This window comes from Mus pahari, chromosome 5, assembly GCF_900095145.1.
Source record: "Mus pahari chromosome 5, PAHARI_EIJ_v1.1, whole genome shotgun sequence".
Taxonomy (NCBI): domain Eukaryota; kingdom Metazoa; phylum Chordata; class Mammalia; order Rodentia; family Muridae; genus Mus; species Mus pahari.
Window position 1 is genome coordinate 64,981,651 of NC_034594.1, and position 10,700 is coordinate 64,992,350.

Here is a 10,700-nt window from a genome sequence, read left to right on the forward strand (position 1 = left end):
GAACTCACTCTGTAAACCAGGCTGGCCTCGAACTCAGAAATCCGCCTGCCTCTGCCTCCCAAGTGCTGGGATTAAAGGTGTGCACCACCACCCCCAGCTTAGAAAAGACTCTTTTAGAACACAAAGTCCACCTCAAGCTCACACAGAAAATATTACAAGAATGACTATCCTGTATGAAGACAGGAAATTTTATTTGAAACCAACTTGACTTTAGCTACCCTTTGATGTTTCTTGTGTTCAGCCCATCCATGTCCTTCAGGGAACTGGAACAAGATGGCACATGCTTTGGCTGTTTGCCCCAAGTACTTGTCTATCTGGGAAAGGTCATGGAGCCTTGGACAAGGTGGGCCCAGAAGATAAGAGTTCATCGCCAGGTGATGACATCTACTGGGTCTCTAGTCTACCAAATGCTAGGTTAAAGATCAGATGGGTTATCTGGTCCATTCCTCATGGATAACAGCCATCTGTTCGTCAGTGGATAGAGACACCAATGTTGTGTCAGGAAGTACTTCAGATCAGAGCAAGCAAGGCATTCAAGATCTTTATTCTCTGTAGGTAGCTGTTGAACAAGAGATGGGGTGAGATATATTTTGGAATTGACATAGCCACAAGAACATGTGTAGGCATGTTTGAAGGGAAATGGGGAAACTTTTAAAGGCAAAAATGAGGTTTCTGTTAGTTATTTCAAAGTAATTATTAGCTACAAGGATTATTAACAAGGATTATGGTGGCCTCCATCTGAGGATGAATAGGATAGCTGTTCTTGCAATATCTTCTGTGAACTTGAGCTGGCTTTTGTGTTCTGAAAGAGTCTTTTCTAACTGCTATCAGATATTACATGCCTCCTAGATGGTTTTTAAATTTTATTTTTTATTTATTTATTATTTTGTCAATTTGACACATGCTAGAGTCATCTGAGAAGATGAACCTCAATTGAGAAAACGCACCCATTAGATCAGCCTGTGGATAAGCCTCCCGGGGACACTTTCGTGATTAATAATTAATGTAGGAGGGCCCTGCCCACTGTGGGTGGTTCCATCCCTGGGCAAGTGATCCTAGGAGAAAGCTAAGTGAGCAAGCCATGAGGAATAAGCCAGTAAGCAGTGTTCTTCCATGGCTTCCGCTTCAGTTCCTGCCTCCAGCTTCCTGCCTTGAGTTTCTGCCCTGTGAATTCCTTGAGAGTTGTAAGATAACTTACAACTTCTCCAAGTTGCTTTTGGTCATGGTGTTTATTATCCCAGCAATGAAGAAGCACATTAAGAAAATGCAGGAATCCGCTGTTTCGGAGCCTTCGGGTTGATGCTGTGTTATTGTCACAAAGGGGTTTCACAAAGGGGGCTCCGTTCTGATTCTGGATACCTTCATGCAGCGTAGGATCTACGTGAACTTTTCCATCTTCATCTTCAGAGAGCCTGAGGGTCCAAGGAGTCATCCAGCTGTCAACAGCTGAACCAGAATGACAGCCAGGCTTTACGTGACTCTGACCTGTTCCTCCCATGAAAATTACCATTTTCCAAATCCCAGGAAGCCTGTTTCCCACCAAGCACATGTTGCTCAACGCTTCCACTTGTAAGAAACAACTGACTCACGCTGCCCTAGGTCACCACTGATTCAGGAGTTCTTCCAGACTAATGAGAGGCAGCATCCTAATTAGGCCGGGGCTGGGCCTGCATGCCGACATGACCCCTGAGGTGTGCCTTGTCAGACAAGTGGGAGGCAAGTAGGAGGACTCCTTTTGGTGTATATAGGCATGAACTTACTGAGAGGCTGAGACTGGAGTCAAGGTCAGGGGACTACAGGAGCCACAGAGACCTTCTAGAAACCAGATTCCCACTGCCTCTGTCCTTACACAACCAGGCCTCTCTGGATCCTGTTTACCACATACTCCTGAAGGTATGGCTTATCTCTCATTGATTCACATGTCCCTCAGATGACATAAACAGGAGTTCTTGCTGCCAGAGCATCGTGGGGAGTGATGTCAATGTATGTGGTAAAGCTTCCTGTGGGAACAATTTAACTAACTAACTAACTAGCTAACTAACTAACTCAGAACAAAGACATTTCTGTGGAAAGCATCCCAGACCTCTTTATCCTTCCCCATAATTACTGACGTTTGGCCGTACTTTGGGGTCCTGGAAGTCAGAGACAGGGCATGGTTGCTGGCGTTTTCTTTGGTAGACAGAAGGTGCCAGGTTGTAAATTATCCTTGAAGAGAGTCAACCAGCAATGAGATCTCTGGCTTTACAAGGTATGTGCTGGACTGGGCCCCAGCAGGAATGGAAGAGAAGGCAGCAGGACCTTGGGCTGAGTGTCTGTGGAGTGTGTGGGATGTGGAATCCGGCAGCTCCAGGCTCAGAACCACATGCCTCCAGCACCTGAGGCTGTGTACTGGTGGAGAGCCACCCACCACCTTCCTGACCTACTTTTCAGTTTGCTCACGGCTATGACAGAACACCAATGCCTGCTTTCCTGGGTGTGTGGGAGAAGTGAGTTTCCTCACGGAAGATACTCTGAGCTTGGCGGCTTCAAGGTCATAACAGTTTCAGTCAGCCTGAGGTAGCCTCAGGGAGAACCAAACAAAATTGTCATTCCACGGTCCTTTGTGATCATTGGCAATGTCTTGCCTTGAACATAATGGTGCCACCTATCTCATTGCTGGTCTACTGTAGTAAGGCTTGGCTTATACTGAGGCCCCTGTCTACCATTAGCCTCTCAGATCCCCGTCCAGGCTCGGCCACTGCTGACAGAGGGACCTCACTTAGCCTACTGCTTACTATGAGGAGAGAGAAAAGCTTGCCCAACAGTGAGCAATCTTTAAGGAGCAGACTAAGTCCAGAATCTGAGGTTGGTGTTTGGGGGTAGAGTGGAGGAACTCTGTGTGGGTAGGTGAGTTTAGAGGTCAGAGGTCAACTTTGGGCGTCACTCCACGTGGTCTGTCACTTATGGATATGTGAGCTAGGGCTTAGCTGGCTAGGGAGTGCCAGGGAGCTGCCTGCCCCTGCCCTCTCAGGGATTACAAACTCACCCCATCGGGCCTGGCTTTTCACAGCAGTTCCTAGACTTGAACTTAGGTCCTCATGCTTCATGGTAAGCATTTTATTGACTGAGTCATCTCTGCAGCTTCCGAGTTTTTGATGCTTGACTCAGTTCTGTTCCCATTGTGTTGGCTGCCACTGTTTGGAGGTAGAGCTGTGGCAAGATGCCCCAGAGGGCCCTCGAGACTTCCTCAAGTGCAGAGGGGGTGATGTTGGGAAGCGCCCTTGCGATCACCTGTGCCACTTAAGCCTTGGTGACTGTAGTGAAGATGTCTACCACGTGGGGTATCAGGAGGATTAAGTAATGAGTAAATATTTTTAGTTATAAAATTTGTAAATACAATTGACAAGGATTTCTAGAAAAAATTGGGTACTTAGAGAACAAATACAAGGCATTTTCTAAAGACCAGCTGAGTTATTATTATTATTATTATTATTAATGAGAGAAGTATGGGTTGGGAAGTTGTTAGTGGGTGTGTGAGAAATTGTTAGTGGGTGTGTGAGTTTGGGCTGAGTCTGTGAATGAGACACCTCATGCTGACCTTAAAGTCCTTTTTCCCAACCTTTCCCATTCCCAGGCTCAGTCTCGTCTCTAACATATAGGGCTTGGCTGTTTAGATAGATCAGTGGGACTAGCTGGCATTTATTACTTTGTTGCCTCCACTCCAGCTTCTCTGCACAAAAGGCATCACTCTGAGCCTTGTGGGCTTGCAGAGGGTAGGGCATCTGTGGCTTAGGTGAAGTAATTGTCAAATGCTCAGCCAGTCCCTGGCAAGTACCACAGAGACTGTTCATCCCTGGTCAAATGGCCACTCCATCAGAACAGGCTTCTTGGCCTATTTTGTTTCTGATCCATCTCAGGTTCCCGGTATACCACATGATCCTGTGACAGGAATGACTACATTTGTTGCCATCCTTAAAGCAGCCAGATACTAAAGGAGGGATCTAGAAATAGCCATGGGCACTGTGGAAACCAGGACTCAGCTTCCCAAATAAGTACTGACCAGGCCTCTGTCCTCGTTTGCTTTCTGTTGTGATAAGCACCGTGACCAAAGAAAACCTGGGGAGGAAAGGCTTCCCCAGGATAACCCATCACAACTGAAGCAGAGGCCCTCGGGGAATGTGGCTTACTGGCTTGCTTTCATGTCTTGCTCAGCCTGATTTCAGGCCACCTGTCCAGGAGTAGGACCAGTTATAGAGAGGCCTAGGCCCTCCCACATCAAACACTGAACAATAACTTACCCCCTCCATAGGCACACCCACAGGTTAAAATAACGAAGGCAATTCCTCAGTTGAGGCTCCTTATTCCCAAGTGACACTAGCTTGACAAAAACTGAACAGTACATTCTCCTGATCATACTGTGTCCACTGCCTCAGTCTCTAGGAGATGCCACCATAGCCACTTTGGTCATTATTGTCTGCTTCATCCAGATTTTTGTCCAATCTCACATGGACAGCTGCAGCAAGCTCATCTGTCTCCCTGGAACTGAGAAAGAAACGTCCTTAGAATGAATTAGATTCGATCAATGGCCTGTCTAAAATAATCCCAGAAACCTTCCATTTGCCTCTAGGCTAAAGTCCAACTCTTGTGGTCAATACGGCCGTGCAAAGGTGCTCAACATCATTAGCTACCATGGAACACAACCCAAGCTACACTGAGGTAGTGTGTCCTGCACAGCCACTAGGATGACTAGAATAGAAAAGATGTTAATAATAAGTGCTGGCGACAGTGTGGGGGATTGGGGCTCCCTTCTCACCCAGAGAAAAGATAGAAGTGGTAAAATCAATGTGGTAAAAGATTCAGAAGTAAATGTCGTAAACGGTTCTCCCAGAATGCTGAAGCCTCGTGTTAGCTCTCCAGAGCTGTCCAGCATTACGTAAACCAGAGGTGGTTGGACATGCCTGCAATCCTACTACTTGGGCAGTGGAGGTATGAGTTTAAAGTCATCCTTGGGGCTGGTGAGATGGCTCAGTGGGTAAGAGCACCCAACTGTCCTTCCGAAGGTCCGGAGTTCAAATCCCAGCAACCACATGGTGGCTCATAACCATCCATAACAAGATCTGACTCCCTCTTCTGGAGTGTCTGAAGATAGCTATAGTGTACTTACATATATAATAAATAAATAAATCTTTAAAAAAAAATAAAGTCATCCTTGGCTACATATTGAATTCCAACCTAGCCTGGGCTACATAGAAGAGACATTCCCTCAAAGTAATAAATAAGTAACTAAATAAATAATGACGTTGTGATGGATGCTGCAGCATGAATGAACCTTAGAAACGACATGCCAAGAGAAAGAAGTCAGCTATGTACTGGGTGACTGTACTTGTATAAAACATATAGAACAGGCAAAGCCAGAGATAGAGAGAACACCGGTGGTTTCCTGGGGCCACGGTTGGACACGTGGTAGAACAGAGTAACTGTTCACATTTACAGAATATGTTGGGGGCGGGACTTAGGCAGTGATGTCTGCACAGCCTTAGAACAATCCTTTGAAATCATGCTCTTTGAGGAGCTGAATTGCATATTGTGAGATATTATACATTCCTTTTGAAAATGGAGTGTGCTCCAACCCTCTAGGATGGACCATGTACAAGGGGTGGTCACTAGTTCTAGCCAGCGGCTTCATCCCTCTCCGAGACTGCATCTTCTTTTCTCTCTAAACCATGAGCTACAGCTCTTGTCACATCGCCCTGTTAAGTTGGTCTCGGGGTTTGTACTCAACCTTTGCTGTTGCTTTAAACTCACCTTTCCCCCTCTGAACCCCAAGGACCAGCTCATAGTCCTTTTCTGGTTCCTCCTCATGACAACTCTGACCCCTTTCTTTCCCCTGTCTCAAGCTTCTTTGTGGATGCCCTTAGCTAACCTCCCATGTTGTGTACTTAAAGCCAACTCATTGGAATGGAGAATAGCCTGGCCTTGGGGACGTCCTAAAATCAACATTTAAATCTGATTAGATGGCTACTGAAGAATTTTCATTAAGGACCAGCTGTTCGGCCCTTGATCAAGTTTCTAAAACACCAAAATGGCATCTTTCTCCTTATTTTTCTGCTTCTAATTGTATCCAATTCTTTCCTATTAAAATTTATGACAGTCATGGCCGTGGAGTGAGCAAGATTACAGTTTGCAGGCATAGACTTTGTTTTGTTTAGTCTTTCATTTTCTGCCTTTTGAGACTGTCTCAATGTAGTCCAGGCTGGCTTCAAATTCCAAACTCTCTTCCTGCCTCAGCTTCTCTCCTGCTGAACTGCAGTCATGAGCCACCAACACTTCACGTCTCCATTTTAAAGCAAAGACTTATCTCCACCCACTGAACATTTTCGTCTTAGCTGGCATCTGCCCTTCTACATTTAATTCTGCTGCATTGTCCCAATAATGTTCATCAGGCTTGAACAATAGCATGGTAGACTAACTGTCAAAAACAGTTAAAAACACAGTTTAAATGATAATATATTACATGGTAGGAAAATATAGAAAAGACCCTGTCTCATGCTTGCTAATTCCTCTCTTTTCATTTCATTTCTCCTCCCGAGAGGTCAAGGTATTGGGAAGACTTGGAAGTTGTGGCTCCCTTGGCAGGGTTTAATTGAGGTTTCTAAAGTCATTACTCTTAGCAGGAGGGAAGGCAGTCAGTGCACAGAGAGAAAGGTGGTGGGCCAGGAAGGGGGGGGGGGGCAGGCACTGAGATTCAGTCTCAGAGTTGTCTCAATATACCCTGAGGGTCTCACTTCAAGGCAGAACATGGGGTCCATCTGTCCTGGGTAGATAGATCATCAAATATAGCCTTTGTTGAGGATAACCTTGGCAAAGTGTTCTCAGCCAAGAGTGGCTATTCTGGCTTAAGAAGTTAGCTCTGTCAACTCTTCTTTTTGTCAACCACAGTCGCCAAGTTACCCTCTGCCTTCCCTGTTCTTTTCTGAAAATACTTACATTGTTGTTCGTTTTCTCACACCTCTAGGGCTCCCCACCCCCACTCCAGCCCCATTAGTAAGCAGAGCCTATTTCTCCAGATGCACAGCCACCCCCCACCTGCCTCAGGGTGGCACCCACACAGCGAGGGCAGCTGGTTTATCAGCCTCAGGCAGCTGAGGAAGCGGAGCCTGGGGAATGGAGGCATTTTCTTTCTCTTTGGAAGAGCTTTCTAGGGCTCTGGAGTTATAAAAAGGCTCCCACGCGTCATCCCTGGCAGTTTGGACAGCTGCAGAGAGCCACTCAGCAAGCTCTTCTACTCTACCCAGGGTTAGCAGACGAAGGGTGTCCCAAATCTGTTGTGAGGGGAACGGTTATGGCAGGAGTCGAAGAAAAACGCACTTTTCAAATCTTGGATAGAGAGAGCACTGCCAGTATGCTGCAGCAGAACTGGCGAATGGGGTCTTGGGATATGGGAAAGGACACAGAACCTTTTCTAGGACAGGCCATCCAGACAGGGCTCTGTTTGCCAGTCAGATGAGTGCCACCTGTATTGGATGACTCTGGTCCTTGGCACAGGTATGACAGCAGATGATGTGTGTTCCCTTCCTGCACAGATCTCAGGCCCATGGCGACCTGCCCTGTCCTGCAGAAGGAGACGCTGTTTCGCACAGGAGTCAACGCTTACAGAATTCCTGCTCTGCTCTACCTGAAGATGCAGAAGACCCTCCTGGCCTTTGCGGAAAAGCGAGCCAGCAAGACGGATGAGCACGCAGAGTTGATTGTCCTGCGAAGAGGAAGCTATAACGGAGCCACCAACCGTGTCAAGGTAAGGCAGGACCCAGTTGCAGTGGCTCCACCTGGGATGGCTCGATGACACACACCCTTGTGGTCCTGTGTGCGGGGAACCAGGCATAAATCTCACAGAACTCAGGGGCAAGGCCATCCCTTCATAACTAAGATGTAGGTAGGACCTAGGGGATCCAGAAGAGACCTAGAAACCCATCCAGGGACAGGGTGACCAACAGGCCTCACTTGGGTTTACCAGGAGCAAGCCTTGTTGGCTGATCATGTGCTTCATCACGTGACTGGCTGAGTTTCCTGGCATTGTTGAAAGTCCAGGGGAGGAAAAGTTCACTGTCATTTAACAGGACATTAATTACCTTTGAGGGTAACTAATCTGGGGTCTTAGGATCAGATGATTGTCTATGTCCTCATAACATTACTCTTATTACAACTACATGATTGTTATTCAAAGTAGGGCATCAAAATTCATTTTGCCTGGCACATAATTACTATACACAGCCATGGCGCTTGAAGCAGGTGGACCTGAGTTCAAGAAAGGCCTGGGTCCACTCCTTACCCAAGGAGACTTGGCTAACCTATTTAGGCTTCTCTTTTTCAAAATATGAAATGGAGCTAAGGACACTTCTTCAGCCTCGGAGGATCAGGCAACACAGTGGGCGCCATCTGTCTTTTGGCATAGTGTTTGTGCTTAGAGTCCTGCACTTCGGCAGCTAATGAGGAACAGGGATAGCCAGTGTGGCTGTCACATACATGGCATAGCAGTGGCAGCAGGGAACCTCAGTGTGAATCTTCAATCCATTAGTAGTGTCGTAAGTAGGTGACGCAGGGCAACCATCATTTTCTTTGCCTTTTAAGAATGCTAGATCAGCCAGGAAGAAAAGAAGATATTAGGAATGGTTCCTACCATAGCTGCACACACACACACACACACACACACACACACACACACACACACACACACACACACACGCAATCACATTTACTTGTTTGTTTGCATGCATTTGAGTGATTCAGTTCTCTTATTCCATCCTGTTGGCCCCAGAGATTGAACTCAAGTCAGCAGGCTTGGTGGCATGCACTCTTACTTGTTGAACCATCTGCTGGTTCCTAAGTTACTTTTGTGTCTTGGGGGTCTGTCTGGCACATCACGGATGCTCTGCAAATATTTGTTAGTGGGAATCAAAGTAACAGAGCCTTCAGGGAGAGAAGTAGGGAGGGAGTTTGGGGGAGGGGATGGAGAAAGGGAGAGGAACCTGGCTCTTGCTGCTCCTGGCAGTGGGTAACTGATGAGTAAAGTCCCTTCACAGCCTTTGACTCCATCCCTAAGATACACCTGCCCCATGGACCCACAGTGTAGCCTCCTGTCATCATCACCAGCAATCTCAAGCTTGTGTTTCTCTTTCTCCCCTCTCCTCACATTCAGTGGCAACCTGAGGAAGTAGTGACCCAAGCCCAGCTGGAAGGCCACCGTTCCATGAATCCATGTCCCTTGTATGACAAGCAAACAAAGACCCTCTTCCTTTTCTTCATCGCTGTCCCTGGGCGTGTATCAGAACATCATCAGCTCCAGACTAGGGTTAATGTCACACGGCTGTGCTGTGTCAGCAGCACTGACCATGGGAGGACCTGGAGCTCCATCCAGGACCTCACAGAGACCACCATTGGCAGCACTCACCAGGAATGGGCCACATTTGCTGTGGGTCCTGGGCACTGTCTGCAGCTGCGGAACCCAGCTGGGAGCCTGCTGGTACCTGCTTATGCCTACCGGAAACTGCACCCTGCCCAGAAACCCACCCCCTTTGCCTTCTGCTTCATCAGCCTTGACCATGGGCACACATGGAAACTAGGCAACTTTGTGTCTGAGAATTCACTGGAGTGCCAGGTGGCTGAGGTTGGCACTGGAGCTCAGAGGATGGTATATCTCAATGCTAGGAGCTTCCTGGGAGCCAGGGTCCAGGCACAAAGTCCGAATGATGGTCTAGATTTCCAGAACAACCAGGTAGTGAGTAAGCTTGTAGAGCCCCCCCACGGGTGTCATGGAAGTGTGGTTGCCTTCCACAACCCCATCTCTAAGCCACGTGCCTCAGACACATGGCTGCTTTATACACACCCTACAGACTCCAGGAATAGGACCAACCTGGGTGTGTACCTCAACCAGATGCCACTAGATCCCACAGCCTGGTTAGAGCCCACCCTGCTGGCCACGGGCATCTGTGCCTACTCGGACTTACAGAACATGGGGCAAGGCCCTGATGGCTCCCCACAGTTTGGGTGTCTGTATGAATCAGGTAACTATGAAGAGATCGTTTTCCTCATATTCACCCTGAAGCAAGCTTTCCCCACTGTATTTGATGCCCAGTGATCTCAGTGCATGTAGCCCAAAGGGCTTCCTTGTGCTTGAAAACACCCATCTCTCTTTGCTTCCAGCATCCTCTGGACTCTTGAGTCCAGCTCCTGGGTACCTTCCTTGGGAGGATACAGAGAGTTTGGTCTCTTGACTCTCTGTAGGCCTTGTTATTTCAGCCTCTGCAGTGGGTTCTCTTTTCAGCCCAGAAATCAAAGGAGCCTGGCTTCCCTCAGCCTGTTGGCAGGGAAGGTGGGGACAGTATCTATGGAGGCTGCCATTCTGCATGTCGGCTGTCACTATGCTAGCTTAACCTGCTTGTTTCCCCATGCCTAGTGTTTGGATGAGTATTAATAAAATATCCAACTCAGTCCATTTGTTCCTGGAAAAAATGTTCACAGCGACTCTGGGGAAAGGATGAGCAAAACATGAGTTAGCAAAGATGTCAGTATGTGTGTGTGTGTGTGTGTGTGTCCGTCCCTTTGCCAGTGCTTTAGAGTAGACAGCATCAGAACACTTTGTTGAGCCAGCTAAGTCGTTGTATTATACTCCAAGGAATGTTCTAACAAATTAGAGCATTCCAGCTTGGAGATGGGAAATAATA

At 47.5% G+C, this 10,700-nt stretch overlaps 1 protein-coding gene across 3 annotated transcripts in view; it reads left to right on the plus strand.

Annotated features, from left to right (window-relative positions):
• Neu2 (neuraminidase 2) overlaps positions 1-10,467 on the plus strand; it is an 85,765-nt gene extending 75,298 nt beyond the window's left edge. For all 3 annotated transcript variants that reach the window (XM_029538753.1, XM_029538752.1, XM_021199088.2), the window contains exons 2-3: positions 7,563-7,774; positions 9,176-10,467. In XM_029538753.1, the coding sequence (XP_029394613.1) occupies positions 7,574-7,774; positions 9,176-10,114 (1,140 nt within the window). In that variant the 5' untranslated portion in view covers positions 7,563-7,573 and the 3' untranslated portion in view covers positions 10,115-10,467. The remainder of the gene's footprint in view (positions 1-7,562; positions 7,775-9,175) is intronic.
• The last annotated feature ends 233 nt before the right edge of the window (positions 10,468-10,700 follow it).